This window comes from Babylonia areolata, chromosome 18 (genome assembly GCF_041734735.1).
Source record: "Babylonia areolata isolate BAREFJ2019XMU chromosome 18, ASM4173473v1, whole genome shotgun sequence".
In the NCBI taxonomy this organism is placed as follows: domain Eukaryota; kingdom Metazoa; phylum Mollusca; class Gastropoda; order Neogastropoda; family Buccinidae; genus Babylonia; species Babylonia areolata.
In genome coordinates, this window is record NC_134893.1 from 13,872,534 (window position 1) to 13,897,473 (window position 24,940).

Consider the following 24,940-nt stretch of genomic DNA (forward strand, 5'->3'; position numbering starts at 1 on the left):
TGACAGTTTCTGTCTGTCTACAGACCTTCTCGACAACTGCGCTCATCCTCTGACTCTCGTCTTCTGTCTGTCCCCAGAATTATAAATAGAACTTATGGTGAAAGAGCTTTCTCTTTCAAAGCTCCAAAAGCGTGGAATTCTCCCCATCAGTTTCACTTTTTGCCGCCTTTGTAAAACTTGAGCTCTAAAAGCCTACTGATATGTTCCAGCATCATAGCTGAGTCCTTTCCTTTTTACCCACTATTTTCTGTTTTCATCCAGGTGTTTTATAGTAAAATTGAAATTGTTTTAGTCTTTTTTCTTTCTTTTTTTTATCAACAATGATGAACATGTCTCGTGTGCCTTTCATCTCTTCAGTATTTTATCTTAAAACTTTAAAATTCAATTAAAGATGAGCCGGCGATTTATCAAATCGATTTATGGATACATTTTGTATACCACTAAAGCACTGTTTATGTATAGGCCTATCTAACTGGTTGTGGAGTTGTGTTGCTCCTTCGAAATTACGTGCTGCTGTTCTAGCTGCTTGGTCTACCCATTCACTAGAAGATATTCCACAATGCGAAGGTACTCAGCAGAAAGTTATAATAATGCCCTATTTTGTCAATTGATGAACAATATGTTTTATTGCCATTATCATCTGAATTCGCTTATTTAAATTTTGAACTTTGATAGCTTGTAATGCTGACTTCGAGTCTACACGTAATAAAACCTCACATACAGTTTTCGGAAGGTCTGAAATATGATTCAAGGCCATAAGTATGGTTATACGTTATATGCAAGACAATTCTTTTTTTTCCCATCCAGTCCTGTAGAGAGAGAGAGACAGAGGGGGGGGGGGGGGGCGGCGAGGGAGGGGGCAGAGAGAGATTGAACAGGCAAAACAGGAACGGCGGGTCATTTGTCTGGTCATTTATTAAACACCAGAAGTCGCCAAACGCAGGAGTGGCCCCACTGAAGGCTGACGGACGCCTGACCTCAGACCCCTCAGCACAGGCTAAGATTCTAAACAGGCATTTCCAGTCAGTCTTCAGCAAAGGAAATGAGTACTCGACAGAAGAATTCACCCAGAAATGCAACATGAAACCAGCAGACTTCCCTGAATTAGAGAACATCAAAATATCAATGGAGGGAGTAAAAAAGTTGTTGCAGGGACTAAAGCCAGACAAAGCAAGTGGACCAGACAACATCAGCCCACGTATGCTTAAAGAGTTGGCATCAGAAATTGCCCCAATCCTAACAACAATATTCCAGTCATCCCTTTCCACCGGGACAGTTCCATCCGACTGGAAGGATGCCAATGTCACTCCAATTTTCAAGAAAGGAGAGAAATATGATCCGGCAAACTACCGCCCAGTATCCCTAACTAGCATACCCTGTAAGATCATGGAGCACATCATCACCAGTGTAATAATGCAACATCTAGAACGACATGGAAAGATAGCATGGCTTCCGGAAGAGAAAATCTTGTGAGACCCAGCTCCTGGAATATATTGACGAGCTCCTGGAATGCACAGAGCAGGGAAAACAGACAAACGTCCTTATCATGGACTTTGCTAAGACGTTTGACAAAGTCAACCACAGCCTACTCCTGCATAAATTCCATCACTACGGAGTTCGCGGACAGACCAAAGAGTGGATCTCGGGTTTCCTCAGAAACCGGAGGCAAGCAGTGGTAGTGAATGGAGCCAGTTCTAGTTACACGGACGTGCGTTCCGGAGTACCCCAAGGATCAGTACTGGGACCATGCCTCTTCTTACTGTAAATTAACGACCTGCCTGAGAACTTATAATCGAAAGCAAGGCTATTTGCAGTTTACAAAGTAACAGCAGCACCCCAGGACCAAGCCCAGCTACAACAAGACCTCAACAAACTCGCTGAGTGGGAGAAGAGCTGGGACATGGTTTTCCATCCTGGCAAATGCAACACCTTGATCGTGACAAAAAGCAGCAACCCAAAAGAACATCAATATACGCTCCATGGAGAGATACTACAGAGGGAAGACTCCATTCAATATCTAGGAGTCACGATAAAGAAAGACCTGAGCTGGAGAAAGCACATTGAGAACATCTGCTCCAAAGCAAATAAGACCTTAGGCTTTTTTTAGGAGGAACCTAAAAATTAGTTCCCAGACCATCAGGGAACTAGCGTACAAGGCATTTGTCCACCCCATCCTGGGGTATTCATCATCAGTCTGGGATCCCTGCCAACAGCAGGACACTGACCAACTCAAGGCAGTCCAGAGACGAGCAGCCAGATTTGTGCTGAGACGCTGCTGAAACACCTCGAGCGTATCAGCAATGCTACAAGACCTTGGATGGCCCTCCCGCAAACAACGCTGCCAAACAGCCAGACTGACCATGCTAAATCAAACATAATTATGTAAGCATGGATTTGCTGAAAGAAAAACTGGTACCACCACCACCACGACAGCGACACACCCACACTAAGTAGCTGGAGCAAATCTCCTGCAAAACTAGATATAGGCAGGCTGGTTTCCTTCCACGTGCCATCTGGGATTGGAACGCCTTGCCCCAGAAAGCTGTGGAGGCCAGCTCAGTCAACACCTTTGTGTCAATGGTCTCCAGGATATAAATACCAGAATATACCTTTTAAATTTTTTAAAATTTTTATAAAGAAACCTATGTAGACCTAAATGTATCTTCTGCAGACCCCTTTTTATTCAGTGATAGAATAGTCAGGTATTGACTGTGATCACTCAACGGAAGGAAGGAAGGAAGTAGGTAGAACAGGATCAGACAAACTCTCAAGAGGCTGAGGGGGTGACAGGAGAGAGACAGTGCTGCACCTTGACATGCGTTGACAGCCGTAATGACTACACCCACCTTCAGGGCCTTACATGTCTTGTCTCTGTCTGTTTGTCTATGTCTTTCTGTCTTTTTACATTGTCCCTCGGGAATGTTCGCATTCGGGAATGTTCGCTGGGGATCATTTCCATGCTTTACACCGGCTCTCATACTAACACATGCAGTTCACACATGACTGAATATCTGGGTCTTCTGCGGTGGTCCCACTACTGCGTGCAGGGGCGTACGACCTACGACCGAGCATGCGTGTGTGCGTGCGTATATCATGTATGTGTCTGGCTGCCTGTATGCTGACTTTGTGTTTCTGAACCTGCCCGTCTTCTTGCATGTGCACACACACACACACACACACACACACACACACACACACACATATTGAAGAAAATAACCCACCCAGAAGCAGCTGAATGAGGGTGTTAACAAACAAAAACACTCTGGACAGGAGAGAAAAGGTCTCAAGTGCATCCAGTTTTTAACTCTTCCACCTTTGCAATCCTCTCTTTGCACTCTTCATTGACTTCTCACAATGCATTGAAGTGGGGAAGGCCAGTCTGAGTCCCATACGGTCCTTCCATCTGGTATGCTGCTTCCTTTTACCTGAATGCTTTATCTTGAGCAATCAAAGCAGACTGGTAATCATTTCTCTGCCTTCTTTAACATTCCCCACTTTTCAGTGCTGTCTCTCTCTTTCACTTCCTCTCTCACAAACACACACACACAAGCGAACATACATAAGCACATTCAAACCACGGAGGCAACATTAATACCTATCAGAAGTGTCATGAAAGATCATTGAAAGTGGATCTGCATGGGGATTTCTCTTTTGTAAATGTATGTATGCTTTCTGGGCCACATGAGCTAGTGTGTGTGTGCCTTTATCACAATAACTTTCCATTAGTGCTTCAAACACCCTCATCAACAATAATCTAGTCAGTGCTTATGGGATAGCCAACCAATAAACCAAAGAGCACAATCTGTTTCCAACAAGTTTATTTATTCACAGATGTGAAATCTCACAGAATTCAGAATAAAACATGCACATCTCAAACAAGTGATCACAGAATTCATATGACACTGGCATCTGAGAGAAGTGAATTCATATAACTTTGACAACAATGTTAATTAAAATTTATAGAACACTGACATCAAAGTGATCAGTGAATTCATAGAAAAAAGTGAGAGACAAGTGATAAGAGGGCTCATACACACACAACGTGGACATTTCACATAAAAAAATTGTTGGTAGTTAGCCTATCAGTTCATGCCCTTGCTGCCAATCAGTTGCCAACTGTATTAACTCAATGGATGCCTGTCACATTTTTCCATCATACACATGATCTTCCAACACCACAAACGACCTGTCATATTTTTTTTATATATCCTGCACATAATCTGAAAGTAGTTGAAGGCTTTTATCAATCCTGCACCACACAATCTCCAAACAAGCCTTTATTCATCACACAGTCTCCAGTCAAACATCATCCATGAATTTCAATCATCACACTGATTATCCGCCACATTTTTGTCAATAACACACATTATCTCTGATCATATTTTCATTCATTGCATAAAGTTTAAAATCTCTTATCATGTTTTCATTCACCACACATGCACTATCCTTTCATGTTTCCATCCACCACACACTTTATTTCCTTTCATTCTTCTCATGCTTTTATGTCATGTTTTCATCTGTGACATGACGAAGTTGCCAGTGCATGGCACTTCCACCCAGTAGGTGTTGGGTTTGAATCCTGGAAATGCATGATGGCTAAAAGGATGGAGGTTTTCCTGATCTGCCAGAACAGCATTTCCTCACACATAATGGTACTAAGAGAAAAAAAAATTGACAGGATACAGCTGCCTGGATGATGAGGTTCATTTGTGTAAATGATCTGATGTCTTATTTACAGCCCAAGAATACAAAAAGAATGCATAAAATCCATCATACACATTTATCTCCCTTCATGTATCCTCTATCAAATCCTCCTTTCAAAATCAATCCCCACCACCCTATATCCTAAAAAAGAAAAAGAAAAAAAAAAGCATAGAAAAAAAAGCGTCTTTGAAAAGTAATCTTTGAAAAGATAGAATTGTTGTTTACATGTACTTGTTTTCCTTCACTATCACTCCCAAATTAAAAGGCTGAGTGCCACATCACAAGCCTGAAGGGTTCAATGGATGATGCAGGATATGCAATAATTGAGTCAATTATACACAAAAGCCCTGTCTTTGTTTTCCGTAAAAACAGGAAAAAGTGTCTAAACAGTACTAAACTCCACCCTGATTTAACTCTCAGCCTTGAAAGACTGATTAGCATGAATGGAAGGGTTGAGGGGACAGCATGCAAATAGTAATCAACAACTATGATGTTAGATGTTCTTTACTCCATAGATGAGGTCAGCATGCTTACAAAGCGAGTGGCAACTGCTGCATTCTTTGGAGAACTCATCAAGTATTCTATTAGCTCCTGACTGCCAGGTAAAGAGAATCATTCCAATAAACAAGAAGGAACTCTGTATAATTTTGCAGGGACCTCAGGAAAATGTTTAAAAAAAATACTAATAAGAGAAATTATCAAAGAGAAAGTGAATAATTTTAGGCAAAATAGTCTGAAATTGCTCTTAAAATCACAAAGTGGAAAATATCAAATGATGGTCGAAGGGGGGACAAGAAACAAGGGGTAATAAACCACAGAGGACTAATATTATTGAGATAAAAATTCAAAGATAAAAAAACAACTTGATATTGCACAACAAACAAAATGAACTCACCAGATGATGCAGGATATGCAATAATGGAGTAAGTTATAAATCCAGGCCCTAATTTTTTTTTTGTTTTCATAAAGGAAGGATAGGAAGCACACAAAACCTGTCCTGGCCTAACACTCAAGTCTTATACACGTATCATGTGTGTACCAGTTTAGTGTTATCCTATGTGCTGCACACCAGCTTTGGTCTGCTGTATAACCTCACAAAAACGAACACAGATAGACTGTAGCAAATGTCACGGTTTGTGTTCTCAATCACATCAACACTGAACAAACATGTGCATGCCTCACACAAGTCTAACTAAAGGAATCCATTATGATAATTCTGCAACATAATAGTCCCAGGTTTGTTCCAATGCACCTTTTATTTACCTGTGTGCTAACTGAATCCGTTGCACAAGCAGCATTGACTTGAAGTTGTGTTCCTTGTGAATGGAGAGAGTTACCACTCTTTACTATTTGTTAATCATTTTTTCTCCTGGCCTCATTGTTTATTCGTTTGTTTTTTTTAAAATTATTCTGCAACATAGTTCTACCTAAAAGGTCCATCATGTTCACATTGTTTATCAAGATGTCACTGGTCCACAAAGTTGCACAACAGCATCGATGGAGGAGGCAGTGGCGAGAGGAGGTGCACACAGCATGGCACCATGGTTCAGCGGTGTTTGGAGGAAGCCAGGATGTGGGTCCGGTACTGGACGCTGAGACCCGTCATCCAGAACTTGAGCAGGGGTTTGTCCTCCTCCCTTGCCCCCACCACCTGCAGCAGTTTCTGTGTCTCGTCTTCTGAGCGACCTCCACCGGCCTTGGTGAACTTGAACAGTACCTTCACCTTGCTGTGGGCACAGACAAACAGACAGACAGATACACACACACACACACACACACACACACACACACACACAGAGGCACACACATCTCTTGTTTATATTAGACACTGAGTGTTTTCACATGTAGAAACTTTTTAAAACACAAGCATACCAACACTCAAACACACATCCAGCAATTCTTTCACCTTGAATGAAAGTAAAGTTTAAACATACCATGATTTAAAAAAAAAAGAAGTTAATATTCCACACCCATTTGTACAAAGTGCACCAAACTCTGTCTCAAACTATCTGTGCCACTGCCGTTTATGTGTGCAGACAGATAAATTCCTGCTTTAACTTTTGACATTTAGCCAGGTTCACTCATGAAGCTTTGAGTTTTGGGAACTCTGAGTGACATATTTCTTTTGTGAGTTTAAGCTTCAACAATATCCTTTTCATTGTCTTGAAGAAAGAAAAAGCAAAATGCTAACAATTTTCTGGACTTTTCAGGCCTTGAATTTGGGTGAAGTTCAAATTGAGAAATCTTAAATAAATAACAAATATTCAATTTTGATGCATATTCGTGTATCCATCAAACCAAACATCACCAACATCAATCTATCAGTTTGATAAAAAAAAAAATAAAAAAAATTGTCCATAAGTAGACAGACAGATGTATGACATGCCCCATAACATATTTGGGTATTTCCATTTGTTAATAACTGGAAAGAAACATGTATGATGTTGAGACAGAAAGGACCCCCCAAACTCATCCTCTAAAAAAAAGAGAAAGAAAAAATGCAAGGAGGCATGGCACTTACTTCATCCATTCCTCTTTGAGGCAGACAAAGCACTGCTCCACCACTTTCTCTGTCAGGTTCTCATTCTTCAGAGCCATGTGCATTCTCCCCAACACTGTCGGCACTGAAACACACCCCCACCACACACAAATAACAGATTTGTTCACACACAGTAACAATAAGTTCAAATATGTATTTAATGCATACATAAGCACATATCCAATACAATGAATATGGATGGAGTCTCCCGTTCGACTGACGGATGAGTAGGCAGGCAGGCTTATCTGTTGGTGTGTGTCCTCATATGGGAGATGAGGCCGATTCTGGACGCGCAGCACTTCCCACAGGTGTTCCAAGGGAAAACGTCTCCCGAAGTTGAGCCCTGCTTCCTTCGCTCATGCTTCTCCTTAATGGCCAGTGTTCTCTAGCCTGGTTGCCTGACCAGCAAAGGTGACTTTTTTCAGTGAAGAGGAGTTGTGCAGTCCCTTCCCCACTCTCTAGCCTACTGATGCTCAGAGTCCCACAGATACTGTCACGTGTAGAACGGTCTCGGCAGGTGCAGGTATTTTTTTCAGAGTTCCATCTCCTAGGAGGACTTCCAGCCAAGGATAAGAGCTCCCCCTGCCCTTTGGTCATCCTCTTCCGCCTTCACAGCCATTGGGAAAGGTTTCCTCCTCCACCTGGTCCATCGTTGGGAGACTTCACATGCGGCAGGTAGTACTGGGTTACATGGTACCAGTAGCAAGGGCTATGCCCCTGACCTGACCCAAAATGAATATACATACATTAATTCAAATTCACGCACACTGACATATCTAACTTCCTTCTTCTAAAATCACATAATGTCAAAAAATGTAGTTGTACATTTTCTGATAATCGCTTATAATAAAACAAAACAGTGACTCAAAATAATTTTTTTAAAGGAATTCATGTTGTGCATAATATGTTAACGACCCTATGGACAAAAGGAACACACCTTTCTCTGGCACAGGAACAGGGTTGATCAGCCTGAAATCCCAGGCCCTGAAGTCTTCATCTGCCTCCGACAGATCAGAGTCCAGGGAGCTGAAGGTCTGGTCCACCTGCTGAACCACCTCCACCAACAGAAACCTCTCTGCCGACACCAGGTGGTCTGGCAACACTGTGTCTGGGTTCTGACCCAGAAAGTTGCACCGCCACGACTCCTCATAGCAGTCACTGTGGTAGATGATGCGACAGCAACCTCGAGGCAACAACATCTGTTGACAAGACACAATGGAACACATCAGCTGGAAGACAGAATTTCAGGTTATAAAAACAATGATTGTTCTTGGATCTATAATGTGTTCAGTTTCAATTTCTCAAGGAGGTGACAATGCATTCGGACAAATCCATATATGCTACACCACATCTGCTGGGCAGATGCCTGACTAGTAGCACACTCCAACGCGCTTCGTCAGGCCTTGAGTGCATACATATATATTTGTGTACCTATCAGAGTGGATTTCTTCTACATAATTTTACCAGAGAACAACAATTTTGTTGCCATGGGTTCTTTTTCAGTGCGCCGAGTACTTTCTGTACACAAGGCCTTGATTTGTCGCCTCATCCGAATAACTAGACACTCAGTTTCATTTTTCAAACTCGGGAGAAAGGGCAAGAGTGGGATTCGATGGCAGATAAGTGTCTTTACCATTCTGCTACTTCTGTTCAGTCTCAGAGAACGGTCCCCATCAAAAACCTGATAGGAAAGCAAAATCAGGGTAATCCAATTCAGTGGCAATCTTTGTAAAATCTTGTGGACTAGGGTGTAGCAGAAGTCAGCATCAAACAAAACCTGCAGAAGGCAGAAAGAATAATGGCTTGTCCCCATCCACAATGGCTCTCAGGTGTTCAGAGCTGGGGATAAACTGACCAGTATACCTTTTAGGTGAATAACTTATCCTAAACCAGTATGGTTCTTGGAAGGTTTCAGTTTCAGTGTCAGTAGCTGAAGGAGGCATCACTGCGTTCGGACAAATCCATATACGCTACACCACATCTGCTAAGCAGATGCCTGACCAGCAGCGTAACCCAATGTGCTTAGTCAGGCCTTGAGAAAAAAAAAGAAGAAAAAAAAATACCACACTACTCCCTACATCTGTCTGTTATTCCTTCTTGTCGAATTCCCCATGTCTTCCTTATCATTCTATCATGACAAAATGTCAAATAATTCTTCCTGATATCTGTTCTAAATGGACGATTGTTCACCATGCCAAACTGCCTTGTATAGTAATCCTATGGGTAGATTTTATGCAGATTTCATGCAGTTTTGAGCTGAATACTTTAGTTGTCAAGAACTGTCAAAGTGAAAAAGAGAAAGAAAGAATGGAAAGAAGAGAGGCAAAAAGAAATGATGCAGTTACCAAGAGGACACTTATGACATTACCAGGAAAGGAGAACTGGTGAGTACATGAGATAAAGCCATAAACATGCACTGTCATACTCACCTTCAAAGCATCGAAAAACGATCGCACCAAGTCTTTGTCGGGGCAGCAGACAATGATCTGATCCCCTATCACTACGTGATGGGTTAGGATCCTGAATTTCTCACTGCCCATTATCTAGAACAAGAGACAAACAGAACAAACCTTGATGATTCATTGTGGGCCCCTGTTGTCCAAAGGCATATCTTTCTCTAACCAAATACAAATGATGATGACCAAGAGGAGGAGGATGGATGGATGAATTATCATGGATTATTGATCAATATGTCGCCAATAGTTGGTTGAATAATGGTTAACTTAATTGTCATGTCATTAGTGTAAGAGGTCATGGATTTATACATATATATATATATATATATATGTGTGTGTGTGTGTGTGTGTGTGTGTGTGTGTGTGTGTGTGTGTGTGTACATATATGAATATACATATATATTTTTTTTATGCACAGGAACAGGAGTCAAGATGCCTGCCGGAAAAAGAGGAAGCCAGTCAGGGATACACAGGGGGGGGTAACCTACTTCCGGGAGGGTATCGGCCGTAGCTACTTTCGTTTTCTCCGCATTGGCGGATAGTAGTTTGCACAGGACAGGAATCGGTCTCCCTGCCAGAGTCTGCACTAGTGGGTCACGGTAAACTATGTGTAGTGAAAATATATTTTTTTTACCATTGTAGCCGGGTTGGCTACAATCTTCGTTGGGCCAGCTTAGCAGACGACTTTTGTGACTCGCCGAAGGTTACTAAGGAAGTTTGTAAATCGGTCACAAGTTATCTCCCTTTACAGGGAACCGTATGATGATTTTCATCAATTTGTTAAATTATAAACACTTCCTTATAGATGAGATTATAGTTTTATGTTATGGGACTTCAGAAAGATCATACTTCTCAACTGTAATGATATCATTTGGCCAGAAAGCCTATAACTCTTTTAAACTAATATTTATGTGAATGAGTTTTGGCGCGATCTTCGAAATCCACTCAGTTGAAGCATACAAAATAACTTCGTTTTCTATAAATCGATATAGTTGCCGTGGAATTTAGATTGTGCATTAAAATGTAAATGATTAAGCTTCTTCTCGTGTACTGCTTTCCGTGTACACCTAAGTTACAGGCATGCGATGGTACGAAATGTCTGACGGCATTTCGGCACCACAAAACTATCTCTTCTTCAAGCCATTGGAATTCGTCAGTGCCGATTTGAGCAAAATACGTTTTTACAATACCTAGACATTTTTATAGCGTGTCTTGCAGATGTTTGCATTTCTGTTATCAATCTGATTCGTATCATACATGTATAGTTGTTTTGTAGTTGGTCTAAATGAAGTATTTCATTGTCGATCACAAGTGCCAAAAGCACCGCCAAGCGGTGCCGACACAGGAGCTGTCCGCTGAGTTTTCTCTTGAATTTTTACATAAAAAATCTTTACTCTAGAAGCAGATTCTATAGATGATTTTTATATAGTTGGAAATTCAGGATTTTCAGTTACTTAACTGTTGCAATTATATTACATATCGCGACGTTTTAATTGTTGTAATGTACAAAAATGATACATGGACTCGTTAAAAGCTCGTTCATTCAGTGACTCTTTTTGTTTACAGTTTTTAACTACATTATTTTTGAAGAAAATGGTTTAGCTTAAGAAAATGTTCATCTCTTGCAGTTTTGTGTGATATATAATATGTTTATGTTAGTTCCCTGAGCCGAAAGTCAGAAGCCGCTAAATTTGGTCAAACAAACACAAGCTTGGCCTCTCAAGGCTCGCGGAGGGCCGGTTTCATGAATTGCTTCGCGGCGCTGGCTTTGCGGTTCGGCGGAACAGAATATAAGGAGTAAGCGAGTGCCAGAAAAATAGAGAACTCTCCTGGTCTGGAAGAATGAGAGAATAAAAGAAGAAAAACCGGCGCACCGCCTTCCCGAGTCTACCTTGCCTGGCTGCAGCTCTCTTCTGCTAACACCTTCTACCTGTCTTCACCTTCTCTAACACCACCTTACCACCCCGTCACACCATTATCATTATTATTATCATCATCATTATTATTATAACTTGAGTCCTATCATAGGATCATAATACCTTTTCATCTGTAATTAGTGTCACAATTCATTAACACGAATTGTTAGGAATCTTTCATAAACTCCAGTTACTCTATTCTGGAGGAAGGTGGCAGAATGGTTAGGACGCTCAGCTGCCGAATCAGTGAGTCCGTGAGGGTGTGGGTTCGAATCCCACTTTCGCCCTTTCTCCCAAGTTTGCTTGGAAAATCAAACTGAGCATTTAGTCTTTTGGATGAGATGATAAACTGAGGTCCCGTGTGCAGCATGCACTTGGTGCACTGAAAAAAGCACCAATGGCAATGAGAGTGTTGTCCTCTGGCAAAATCATATAAAAAGAAATCCACTCTGATAGGTACGCAAATATATAAGCATGCACTCAAGGCATGAAAAGTGCATTGGGTTATACTGCTGTCAGGCATCTGCCTAGCAGATGTGGTGTGGTGTATATGGATTTGTCTGAAAGCAGTGACACCTCCTTGAGAAACTGAAATTAAAACTAAAACTGATCTGGTTTTGTTCATTTCAGATGTGTTCATGTTCAGTATAATTTATTCATGTTACTATTCAGTATGTGGAATACATGTTCATGTTCAGTATAATTTATTTATGTTACTATTCAGTATCTGGAATACATGTTCATGTTTAGTATGATTTATTCATGTTACTAATACTATTCAGTATGTGGAATGTGTGCTCATCTTCAGAACAAAATATTCATGTTATTATTCATATACTTTATTCATTTAGGAAAAATGCAGATTTTTTGTTCTTTGGGAAACACTTTGTCTGTTAAGTACACCACTTATCATTATTCCACAGACAGAGGAAGAGAAAAAAGCCTGAAGCCACGGACCACCAAGCCGACTAACCTTCATAAGCTGGCGTAGACTGGTGATGACAGGTCTGGCGCTGTGTGGGGCTGACTGGCTGCCCTCTGTGTGCCCTCCCTCCTGTGTACACACCCCACTACCAGCCTCCTCCTCTCCACGCCATACTGACACTGCTCCATCCTCACTGGGCAGACAGGATGGAGTGGCTTCCTCAGAGATCTTTTTTGTGTTGATCTTTATGAAGCCTTCCTCGGTCTCTGTGTGCATCACACAAGAGCAGACATTTGACAGAACCATGTCTTCTCTGCACTGACACTGAAAATGTTTTCCCAAATTCATGTTACACACAAACGTACTTGTCTTTCTTGTATTAGTCTGACAAAGCATCTATCTGGTTTTATATTTTACTTTCTAGACATTAGTAATGTCCAGTAAATGCCTTTCTACGGCTTAGTATGAAGATGAACATTGACAAATGCCAGTCTAAGACATGACAAATGCTAGTCTAAGACAAAGTTCAAGATACAATGGGATGTCGAAAGACAGATGACAACATTTGACAATTCAAATACTCAAGACATCGTTGTGGACAGTTTGTGGCCCTACCTTCCTGATTTTCCATGTCAATAATGGAGTCCTCTGTGGGCGGACCTTCCAGCAACGTTTCTGTGAGGCGACTGCCGCAGGCCTTGAGGGTCCACACAAAGGCCACGTGCAGCATCTTGAAGATGTTCTTGTCCCCTGTCAGTTCTGCCAGGGAGCGGGCTGGCTTGTTGTGAATGCCCTTCTTCTTCAGGAAGTTGTAAGGCTCCAGCTGGGACGTTCGGTTCACTGCCTGTGGCATCTTATCCGCTTCCTCTTTCATCACCTGAGTGAGCGAACCCACCCATCCATCCACACATACACACAAACATACATGCACACACACACAGAGTTCAAATTAATAATGTCTTACAGAATTCATCTCTTTTATTTCAATAATTGTAACTCACTTTATAAGCCTTTTACTGCTTCAAGGACTTGGCTGAAATTCAGGCCTCATGCAGGCTGCCACCGTGGTTCTCGACTCAAAGAGCAACTGTCCCCAAATTGTCTTGTCTGGTCTGGAGGCCCTTGCAGGAGACGAATATCCTCACCCCAGGAAAAGACTCCAGGAAGTCGCCAAGAGAAGACGAGTAGTCCTGCAATGGGTGTCAGCCCAGTGCTGAATCCCCAGCAATGAAGCAGCAGATCAGCTCACCAAACTCAGAGAAAGAGGAAGTCAACCAGAAAACAGCGCCAGCTTTGAAGAGAAAAAGACCCTTATGAAGGCAATGCTGCAATTGAAAACCAAGAGGTATGCATATCACCTTGAATGCTAGCAGCAGGTGGTGATCACAAGATTACGAACTGGCCATTGCCTTCTGTTCAGAAAAATGAAGCTGGCACCATCAACCTGCTCCTGTGGTCTCAAAGATGAAACACTAGAACACAGTCTCAAGACCGGTCTTCTCCTGAAGGGGCTCAGAAACATTGTGTGGCTGAAACCAATCCTTCTGCACACCAAGCTCCATGGCCCCAGACATAATTTGGAGTGGATGTCATTCATCAGCCAGGCTGGACTGACACTGGAAAGAGGCAAAAGAGAAGAAGCCCTTTTCTTCAATGCATATAACTGCATGCATGCACTGTGTCTGTGATTGTGATAGTGTGTGTGTGTGTGTGTGTGTGTGTGTGTGTGTGTGTGTGTGTGACAGTGTGTATGTGATAGTGTGTGTATGTGTGTGTGTGTGTGTGTGTGTGTGTGTGTGTGTGTGTGTAATTGATTTAAAGAAAGAGACACTTTACTAAGTTACTAAGCCTTTTTCTCTTATGTGTGTGTCATACCTTACCTATGAGCCTTGTTAATACCCATGTACCCTTACCTTCTGAGCCTTGTTCTTCAGGGTGTCAATGATGGTCTGAAGCTGAGGCAGCAGAAAGGGCCAGGAATTGAGCAGATAGATCCGGTCCATCATGAAGACCACAATACTGTACAATCGCTGCCGACCCCGTGCCTGGTTGTCAGCTACGTAGAATGTGTGACTTAAGACATTGCCATTCTGATCGTCTCCAAAGAAAATGGGACCTTCGCGGCCTTGACACACCTGTTTGGAGAAAAAGAAAAGAAAAGAACTGTTTGGACAACAATAAAAACTAAAAAAGAATTAAAAGTTGATCATGTAAACCAGCACTGTTCATTTTCCCTTTAATTTTTTAAAACAGATTTTATCAGAACACATAGCTTAACTTCCTTTATTGAACCTTTGTGGATAATTCTCTATTTATGAACAGAACTTTCTACCAGAAATAAAATAATTTGCAAAACTACTGTTATTTAATCATAGCTGCTCTTGGGCTATCTTTTCAACTATATAATCCACAACAATCACTAACCCGATCTTCAGTTCTCTCCCTCTCCCATCCACCTTCTTATTAACTCTTAGTTTCGCAACTTCACTATTCTTGACATAAAACATAACAGCTTTTACAATCCTTAAGTAATCACCTTTCCTTTTAAGAGTTGCCTGTGTGATTTTAGCATTTACATTTTATTCTTAAGTTAACACTTTCAGAAAAAAAGACATATGCCATGCATGAATGTTGCGAGTTTGATTCCTGACAACACTAGAAACCCTACTGACCACTTTAACGTATTGTCATTCTGGTGGTGTCCTCCTTTTCCCCCACTGCCCTGGAATGGTTCACCCTGTCAGCTGTGTCACCTGCCACAGGTGTCACCATTCAACCTGAATGTAGCAAACTCACCTCACAGCTAAGGCTGCGGATGCAGGCCTGTCTCATGCGGGTAAAGATCTGGGGCATGTGGGGATGCTGGGTGCTGATGTAACTGACAAACGCTTCTTCGTCATGGCTGACGTAACCCGTCTTCACTGACTGGCATCCCTGCAATTATATGCAACATCTATCAAGCTGCACTTTTGCACCTTGGTCATTGAAGAAATCACACAAATTCACATACAGTATGTCAAAGAATAGTAGTAGTAGTAGTAGTAGTAGTAGTAGTAGTAGTAGTAGTAGGGATGGTGTCTGGTTACACCTAGACCGCGAGGTCTAATATGCAGTCCAGTAAAATAATATGCAGTCCAGTAAAATTGCCAGTTTTACAAGGGTTCTACACAGACTTTCTCCTGAGAGTGAGACAAAATCAAAACCTTGGTTTTAGTCTTTTACATCAAGAATCATATTGTACACAAGGAGAAAATCCAATTTTAGTCTTTTTACACAAACATCATTGCAAACATATATCCTGTCTTATTTTCACCATCAGTATTTGTTTATTTTCTAATTGCTACATATATAATGAAGTTGGCTACAGAAGTATTTGGTACTGGTAGTTGGAACACATCTATTCCAAAATCAGTTTAGAAATTGTTATCACGACTGAACATTCAGTAATAGTGTAGATAGCACGGTCTTGTAATCACATAAATTTATGCCAGTTCTGACCATGAATATCTTGCAATTCCTGTCTGACACATTCATCGTTCACACACAAACACAAACGCACGCACACACACACACACACACACACACACTCAACACGAAGGACATCACCCCATTCCATCACGAATATCAAGCTCTGGACACTGCCATAACAGAATGAAGTCAGAAAAGGTAGCACTCCATCTTACCTCACAAACACTCTTTGTGTGGTCACCATGTGTGTCTTTGGGTGGAGCTGTATGTGCTGTTGGTGGAAGAGCAGCTGGATCTCCCGAGGAACCACCATCGCTTGTCTGTTGTGTCAAAGAAACGGACTTCAGGCGTTCCGACAAACTCGATACACGTTCTCTCGGCACCGCTCCGCTGGCTCCATTTTCTTCTTCTTCCGCTTCTTGGGGCCTTAATGTTTGTGTACAGAACAAAATCTTGGGTCCGTGTACTTCACAAAAATGACACAATGATATGATCGCGTTCATTTTGTCAATGCACTACGCATTGCATGCAGACGAAATGAAGTTGCTGTCATGTGATTTTGTTGTGATCGTGAGTCACGACCCGTTTGAGGATAAACCAGTTGGGGATCAAAATAGACTAAGTGATCAAAAGAAATATAGATACTGTGTATGATTGTAAATGATTCTTAGTTGAATTCAGTTTTTGGTGGACATCTTTGTTTAAGACTGCTGAATAAGTTGTTTATTTGAAAAGCGAATTGTTTTATTCCTGATTTGTTTCTTGCCGAACGATGAACAAGAAAACAACCCAAATGACAGTAGAAGTTATTACAACAACTTTTACTCCTTAAAGTTTCAGTTTCAGTTTCAGTTTCAGTCGCTCAAGGAGGCGTCACTGCGTTCGGAGAAATCCATATACGCTACACCACATCTGCCAAGCACATGCCTGACCAGCAGCGTAACCCAACGCGCTAAGTCAGGCCTTGAGAAAAAAGGAAAGAAAAAAAAAAAGTGATACAACTTGACAGGGTGCCCACTTGACATATCTTGTACGACATGCCGCGACGATACCCCTGTACGACTTGTGGGATACACTGTGGTGTGAATAACAGCAGTGTCGAGTGTTCAACCTGCCAAGGATGGGTCCACAGGTAAGCCATGACAGATTTTATTTACAGAGACTCCCACCTTAACCAATTTACAAAAGGAACATAAACCATTTACACTTGCTCCAATAGCCTTTAAGACCACATTTGTTCCTATAATTCTATGTATAATGCGCAGCTGTAGCCATTTAAGAGACGTGTCACTAATTTTGTGTACTTTATGAAAGCATGTCTTCCAATTAATATCCTTGTTCATTTTAGTGTTCCATTGACGGCAACAGTTTGGCTCGACTGAACAACAATTTAAAGTTTCATGCGATGATGTTACATGTTTTATGTTTTATTTTCAATCTCATTTACGCTGTCCACGAGACAAATTCCTTGTTTTTAAACTTGGCAATAAATTATCCTGTATGCTGTATCTTTATACGTCTGTTTGCTCTCTCTCTCTCTCTCTCTCTCTCTCTCATACATCTAAAAAACTCAAGGAACGATTTATTTTTGTATCACAGACGGTGTGTACCCTTGACATATGAAACCATGGAGCAGTGGGCTGAGGAGGATCTCACTTTCGTATGCAGAGCATGCGCATTCTCGGATGATGGAACATATGATTCCATAAAAGCACTTCAGAGGTAAGTGTTGGTATGGTGATCACCACTATAATTGACCTGCTCAGGTTAGTCGATTTCGATGTGTGACTGGCATCCCTTGCAAGGCCTCACGATCCCAAATAAAAAAGAACGTTCCATTGACTCGTAAGCGAATATTCGGTCTTAATTCTCTCATTTCCTCTAAAGGCTATAAGTAAAGAGACAATAAGGTGGGGACACTCAATAAAGATAGACGAGACGAAAAAACGTGACGTTTCGAGGTTGCTCTTTGTCAAACAAAACACAGTACAAACAAAAGGGAGAGGGAAATTACATCACATAGAATCTAGACCTAGGGGTTGAATAGAACAAGTAAACAACTCGCGGAGAAAGGGTCCAAGAAAGATGAAAATAATTAGAAGAAAAGGGATGGAAGAAAGGACGGAAGGGGAGGAGAAAAGAGCAAAATATACAAAGATAACTACTAAGAGTACATAGAAAATAAAACTAAGAAATAAATGAACTGGCCTGAGTAGCAAAAAATTATAATTTTGTCAAACAAAATTCAAAGTAAAAAATACACTGATAACTCACAACCAGTGGGTTATACAACTAGCAAATAAACATTCTCTCAAATAACAGCCAAACCCTAATCACTACTATTTCATTACAAGTTGGACAATTTTTTTTAAATGGTGCTAAGCCCAATAGGTAAATTTTTTACATGGAATGATATTGCTCTTTTCCATGTAATGATTCCTTTATCAATTATGTATCATGACTTTTTAACCAACCCAAACAACTATGTTTTTAAGAGTTGGACGATTGTTTTCAGACTCCAAGACGCCCAAAGTGAAACGATAGAGAAAGAGAAACAAGGCAGGAGTGAGAAGTTGCTCTTGGAGACATACGAAGTGAAACTACCTACTTTGTCAGGAGCTGCTGACTCAAACGTCCTTCAAGTGGATAAAGTGTCGCAGGATATTTTGGGGAGATTTCATCCAATCATGTTGGAAACCCATGTTCCCGTTTCTGTGATGGGTGACGGTAATTGTTTGTTCCGTGCTGTTTCTCGAGCATTGTATCAAACTGAACAATACCACTCATTGATCAGATTGTTTGCAGCCATTGAGGTAGCAACAGAAGGAAAACACTATGATATCAATCACACTAACTTTGTTAATCATTTTTCTGTTCCAAGAATTTTCTTTGAATCTTATGAAAATGTGCTAAAAGATGTTTGCACATATCATGGTTACTGTGGGATGATGGCAATTAGTGCCATCAGTGCATCGTTGGGAATTGCCATTCAGTCATACTGTCCTCCCACACAAGCAGCATATTTTCTCACTGAGCCATTATCGAGAGAGATCAGGGGACGGGGTGTTACCCGTCGACAAAGTCCTGTGGTTGTTTTGATGTGGACACAGTCACATATGCCAACCCAAGCAAAAGACTTTCGACCAGACCACTTTGTTCCACTGTTGGACAAAAGGAAGTCAACCTGTACCAATGATGATCCATGTGATAATGACTCACCTGTGCAAGTTGACGATGACTCACCTGTGCATGTTGATGATGTTCATACTCATGATGATGATGCTCATGACGATGATGATGTACATGATGGTGATGCACATAACAATGATGATGCACATGACAACGATGATGCACATGATGATGATGATGAACATGACGATGATAATGCACATGATGATGATGATGAGGAGGAGGAGGAGGAGGATGCACATGACGATGATGATGCACATGACAATAATGGTGCACATCATGATGATGATGATGATGATGATGCATATGACGATGATGATGCACATGTTGATGACAATGATGATGCACATGACGATGATGATACACGTGACAATAATAAGGGATCTGAAAGCAAACTTCCATATGGTAAATTTTTAGATGCTAAAAAACTTGTGGGACTTTTGCAAAGTGTTCCCTTAGATCAGAGTTTGTCAGATGTGCCTCGTGGAAAAAAAGAAGATGTCTTTTTTGTTGTTAACAACGAAAATAATGTCAAAAGACGTGCAGAAGGAAAAGCATCTCATTACTGGGATGACCGAGGAGCCTGGCGGGAGGGGACAACAAGCAAAACACATTTCCTTAAAGACAAAAACGGAATCAAAACCATTTACTTCCGCCAAAATCAATATCATGTTCAAAAGAAACAGGCCAAGAAAATAATATATGTACCTTTGGAATCCCAACCCAATCAGGATGAAGTTATAGTTCTTCACAGATACTATGCAAAACATGGGACTGGACAATCCTATGAGAAAAGGGTTGCATGGCTTGTTTCTGGCGGTTTTGCGCCAATTGCTGTACATGAATTCAAAGGTAAATGCCGGACTCCAAATCCACACTCTCACATTAGAATGCATCCCAAAGCCATGGAAAAAATGAAGGAGGATACAAAAACAAAGAAACCAATGGTGATATATCGAGAGGGTGATCTTTTTGAAGGACCAACAAACAAACGTCAAGTTTATAATGCAAAAGTACGGACACAAACTTCATACAAAAAACAAGGTCTCCACAAAGCAAATTTTTCTGACCAACTTGCAGCACTTGAGGAGATGCAACAAAATGTTCCATTCGTTCAGCTTATCATGAGGCAACACAAGAAAGTGCCATGCATTATTCTTTACAATGCAGACCAAATTCAAGATTTAAAGAGATTTTGTTGTCCACCCCTGTCTGCGCATTCAACCGTACTCTGTATCGACAAAACCTTTAATCTCGGGGATGTACATGTCACAGCGACAGTATACAAATGCTTAGCAGTTAAAAGAAAGCGCACAAATGATTTCCCGTTATTCTGTGGTCCAATTTTCCTACACGGAAACAGCGATACAGAAACTTTCACTTTATTTCTCCAACATCTGAGTGGGTGTCTGAGAAATTGCCCCCAAATCCCAGTGCTGGGGAGCGATGAAGAAAAAGCACTTCGGCAAGCAATGTCTTTAGCATTTCCTAACTCCATCAGACTTGTGTGCACACAGCACATGAAAAAAAACCTCATGAATGCTCTCTCTGATAAAGTTGGTTGGCCCCAAAAACAAAGAAAAGAGCTTGTAAATAAGATTTTTGGCAAAATGGGCATTTTAGAGAAAGCTAAAGATCATGCAATGGTGTTGGACCAAATGACACATTTGGCAGAACAGTCAGGAAATGCAATGGTGCAAAGAATGCTTCAGCGTCTCTCAAGTTTACTAGCAGAAAACGCAAAAGCTTTGGACAGACCTGGTCTGCTCCACAGTCAATGTCGTTGGACAAACAACAATGCAGAAAGCATCAACCATGTGCTTAAGCAGGCAACAAACTGGAAGTCGCTCAAGCTTGTGGACCTTGTTTGCATGCTTCATGATGTTGTGAAAGACCAATACAGAGAGGTCAAAAGAGCAATTTGCGGGGTGGGTGAGTTTTTCTTGACTGACGAGTTCAGCAAATTTGCTGTTCCCCGAGACCATTGGTATGATCAAACAGACAAACAAAGAGAAAAACATTACCAGAAATTTCAAAATTCTGCAAAAGAGGTGATTGTGAGAAGCACAAGCATGACAAAAGTTGCCGTTGAGGCCAAGCATAAAGGGAAAAAGCCAGGTCAGCTGAAAAGGAAAGCCACTGCAAAAACATCCAGCACGCCAAAGAAAAGAAGAAAAACTGTACAATCACAAGAGTGAACAGACATCGAAGCTCCTGATGATAATCAGTTAGGGTGACTAGGCGTGAGAAACCCGTGCTCCGCACTCAAATCAAAACCAAAGTATCAGATTAAAAGAAAAAGGAAAAAGCTTGATTTTGTTCGCCAGTAACCTTTTCTGTTTTACATGTGGGAAACATGTACATTTTTTTTTTAAGGGGCCTATGTGCTAACAGTTATTACGAGTTCATGTATTCATGTTTACAAATCGTAAAAAAATGAATGAAAGCTTCAATTTTTATAATCATTACTGCCTAACATTTATTTCTTAACATGCAAAACATTTTTTTTTAATTACATTTTTTATATGTTCCTTTTCCGTCCCATCAGTTACTCAGAAAGACCACTCCAGTCAATTAATTTTTCACATTGTGCTAAAATCCCTTTATTCACATATCATTACACATTTATCTGAAGGCACCAGAACCTTATTTTCTGTCTTGGGTCTTATATTTTCAGAAATTTATTTAATTGAAGTTACAATGTAAAAACAGACTGACTTTTTCTGTCCCATCAGTTACCAAATTTATAACATATGTAATATGGACATATATGATGTTTGAAATCAAATGCATGTTTTTCTTGATAAATGTGCCATTGCTTGTTTTTCTTGATAAATGTGCCATTGCTTGTTAGATTTGTGTGAAGAATGTTCAATAAAAGTTGATTCAAATTTACTCTGTGAGTGATTTTTTGTTGAAAAGTAGTGTCTGAATCATACTGAGACTGGTGAGACTAATAATTGCAAATATTACGGGTTTCATGATTTTTTTTTTCACAATGTGGCAAATACTTTGGGAAATCATTGTGGTAATTTGGCGTAAAGATCGGGTAATTTGGCGTCATTTGGGGTAATTTGGGTAAAGAGTAACACCGAAAGAGGGTTTTTTTTTTTTTTTTCCAGCAACGTATCCAGACTGTCTGAAACGATGGAACAAAAACTGCCGTTTCTCATCACGTTATGGTATTTGGAACTCTTCGCAGAAAATGTTTCCTTTCCATTATCAACAATGTCTGTTTCACTCACATTAACTACGTCTTCATCCGCATACTTCAATTAAAAAACCCTCCAACTTTATTCATATTATTTTTATTTTATTTTAGCACAGATTTATTTTCGGGAAATCCCGGAGTGTGTTCAATATCATCATTATTTTTGTTATCCTGGTTATTATTATATATGTATCGCATTGATTAGTTTAAAGCTAACCACATCTTTCTACCACTGGATCAGAAAATGACAACAAATAAAGAAACATACACATTTCCCCAGACAGATCATAATTCATATACAATAAAAACAACAACAACAAACAAACAAACAAAATAAATTCGACTGGCTGGGATGTTATATATTTCGATTTCCAGGTTTTTGTTTTGATTTACTGTTAATAGTATTTCCTCCATTTACGATTTTGTGTACACTTCATTGACCCATGGCATTTTAGTTAAAAGACTGTATGCAAGTTTTGATCTGTGGTATTCTTATTCTGCCCTTCTGAATATCTTGTATTGGGTGTTTCCTTTTCACAGAATCACAGAAATGTTTGGCTATAGGCTAAAAGCCTTTTGCCCTCATAATCAGTGTCCATTTATGTGCTTTGGATCACTTGTTGTGAACAAACCCTTGTTTAAATCTGGCATAGTGTATACTATATTTATCTACAGCTCAGTAAAGATTTAACTCTGTGGAAAATACATGGTTCTTAAACTTTTTGTCAATGTGATTTTTGAAGGCGTTTACCGATGGTGCATTGATGGTGTCATAGGAAAGGTTATTCCACAGATTTATGATACGGTTAGTAAAGAACTTGCGGAACTGGTTAGTTACGAAATTAGTTTTGTTTATTTTGAAGTTGTGCCCTCGAGTTTTATCGTAGTTAGCCATAGTAAACAATGAAGAGGTGGTGCAAGGATCATAAATATTGTGCATGATCTTATATACTTCAATGAGATCACCTCTTAATCTTCTAAACTCAAGGCTACGCATATTAAAAAGAGCCAGGCGCTCCTCATAACTAAGATCACGAGTACTAATAGTATTACTAGTTATACACTTGGTAAATCTGCGTTGAACTCCTTCAATCATATTTATGTGCTTTTTAAGGTAAGGGCACCATACTGAGTTTCCATATTCAATAATGGGTCTAACCAGAGCTTTGAACAATGGAATCATAATTTCGGGAGATTTATTAGTTATAGTTCTCACAAGAAGACCAGAAATTTGATTTCCCTTTTTCACTATATTATTTATATGTGCCTCAAAGCTTAGTTCTGGGTCCATCGTGATCCCTAGATCTCTTTCCGCTGTTGTACTATCCATTGTTCGAGTTACCCCCTTTTCCTGTATCGTGTACTGATACTGTGGATTATTCTTTCCAAGGTCTGTTTTTGTTATCACATACAAGTTTGCAGCACATCTTTTGTAACTGCATAATTTGAGAATCGGGAGGATTAGGGAACAAAATCAACAGACATATAACTTTGACAATATCTAAGATTTGAGTACAGCTACTCTCCCTTGTGGAGTAATTATTATTTTGGACCAGATTTTGAATAAAGTTTGAACTTCCAGTAATTTGTCAGTGGTGTTTATTTCTGTCAGTTCAATAAACTGTTCATGATCCAAAGCCCTAGTGTTTTGAATTGTTCAGGATTCCATTCCATTCTGTCATGCTGTAAATAGATTCTCTGTGAGTATTTTTCTTTACCAAGTCACACATTGTTTAAAAAAAACACCCCCAAAACAAAACAAAACAAACAAACAACAACAACAACAACAAAATCAAACAAAAACAAACAAACAAAACCCCCCCCTCAGTTTAAGGAGTCTGAAATAGTTTTTCTTAGTTGAACTGGCATATTTTGAATCAAGTAACTAACATGTGTATACCTCTAATTTCTGTATCTTCTGTTATCTTACATGCAAGAATTTCTGCACATAGAAGAAACAAATATGGAAATATATACTGGGTCTCCTTGATGGCATTATCTTCCCACACAGATGTCTGTCATTTCTAGCTTATCACTGACCTGTTCTTCACTCTGTGCACGTATGCAGGTGAGCGCGCGGTTGTGTGTGTATGTGCACATGCATGTGGGGGTGTGTTTGTGTGTCCATATGTGTGTGTTTGTATGTATTTTTGCATCTGTGTATGTCTGCCAGCATTAGGCATAGGTTTTGGTGTGTGGGTGTAGATACTTGTGAGTATCTTAGAATGCCTATCTTTTGTGCCTGTGCAAGTTCAGGCTGCACATGTGTACAGCTGTATGTGTATTTGCACATATTTATGTGTGTTATGTACATTTGGGAGTGCTTGTGAGTACGTGAGAATGTGTCTGTACACATATATGTGTGTATGTTTATTTGTGTATATTTACATGAATGCATGTGAGTGAGCAAGTGCCTATGTTTGCACATTTGTTGATGCATGCGCATGTGTTAAGCTCTTTCTTCTGCAAATGAGTATGCATGTGTATTTATGAACACAAGTGAGTATGTTGGTGCATCAGTGTGTATGGGTT

At 40.3% G+C, this 24,940-nt stretch overlaps 2 protein-coding genes across 3 annotated transcripts; one reads left to right on the forward strand and one right to left on the reverse strand.

The window, feature by feature from the left end:
* Positions 1-3,800: 3,800 nt before the first annotated feature.
* LOC143292488 (folliculin-like) lies at positions 3,801-16,597 on the reverse strand. Of its 2 annotated transcripts, XM_076602820.1 has the most exons (9): positions 16,224-16,588; positions 15,337-15,474; positions 14,454-14,675; positions 13,156-13,417; positions 12,589-12,806; positions 9,673-9,786; positions 8,181-8,442; positions 7,226-7,328; positions 3,801-6,431 (listed from the first exon to the last, which is right to left on the reverse strand). In XM_076602820.1, the coding sequence occupies exons 1-9, from the start codon at positions 16,509-16,511 to the stop codon at positions 6,251-6,253; spliced, it is 1,788 nt and encodes a 595-aa protein (XP_076458935.1). In that variant the 5' UTR covers positions 16,512-16,588; the 3' UTR covers positions 3,801-6,250. The 2 variants fall into 2 exon arrangements, with proteins under 2 accessions (XP_076458935.1, XP_076458937.1); XM_076602822.1 differs by lacking the exon at positions 9,673-9,786 and having other exon boundaries at positions 16,224-16,597.
* A 120-nt stretch (positions 16,598-16,717) lies between these two features.
* LOC143292487 (uncharacterized) lies at positions 16,718-23,993 on the forward strand. Its single transcript, XM_076602819.1, has 3 exons — positions 16,718-17,140; positions 17,608-17,730; positions 18,524-23,993. Exons 1-3 carry the CDS (start codon positions 17,046-17,048, stop codon positions 21,393-21,395), a joined length of 3,090 nt encoding a protein of 1,029 aa, XP_076458934.1. The 5' UTR covers positions 16,718-17,045; the 3' UTR covers positions 21,396-23,993.
* The last annotated feature ends 947 nt before the right edge of the window (positions 23,994-24,940 follow it).

What these genes read in the sequence shown, in the direction of transcription:
- LOC143292488 (XM_076602820.1), bottom strand. Translation starts at nt 16,511, where the DNA reads ATGAACGCGATCATATCATTGTGTCATTTTTGTGAAGTACACGGACCC. An exon ending in ACACAAAGAGTGTTTGTGAG is followed by an intron (nt 15,475 to 16,223) that starts GTAAGATGGAGT and finishes ATATAATTGCAG; the next exon opens with GGATGCCAGTCAGTGAAGAC. An exon ending in GTCTACGCCAGCTTATGAAG is followed by an intron (nt 9,787 to 12,588) that starts GTTAGTCGGCTT and finishes CTCTTGTTCTAG; the next exon opens with ATAATGGGCAGTGAGAAATT.
- LOC143292487 (XM_076602819.1), top strand. Translation starts at nt 17,046, where the DNA reads ATGCCGCGACGATACCCCTGTACGACTTGTGGGATACACTGTGGTGTG. An exon ending in TGCCAAGGATGGGTCCACAG is followed by an intron (nt 17,141 to 17,607) that starts GTAAGCCATGAC and finishes TTTGTATCACAG; the next exon opens with ACGGTGTGTACCCTTGACAT. An exon ending in TCCATAAAAGCACTTCAGAG is followed by an intron (nt 17,731 to 18,523) that starts GTAAGTGTTGGT and finishes GATTGTTTTCAG; the next exon opens with ACTCCAAGACGCCCAAAGTG.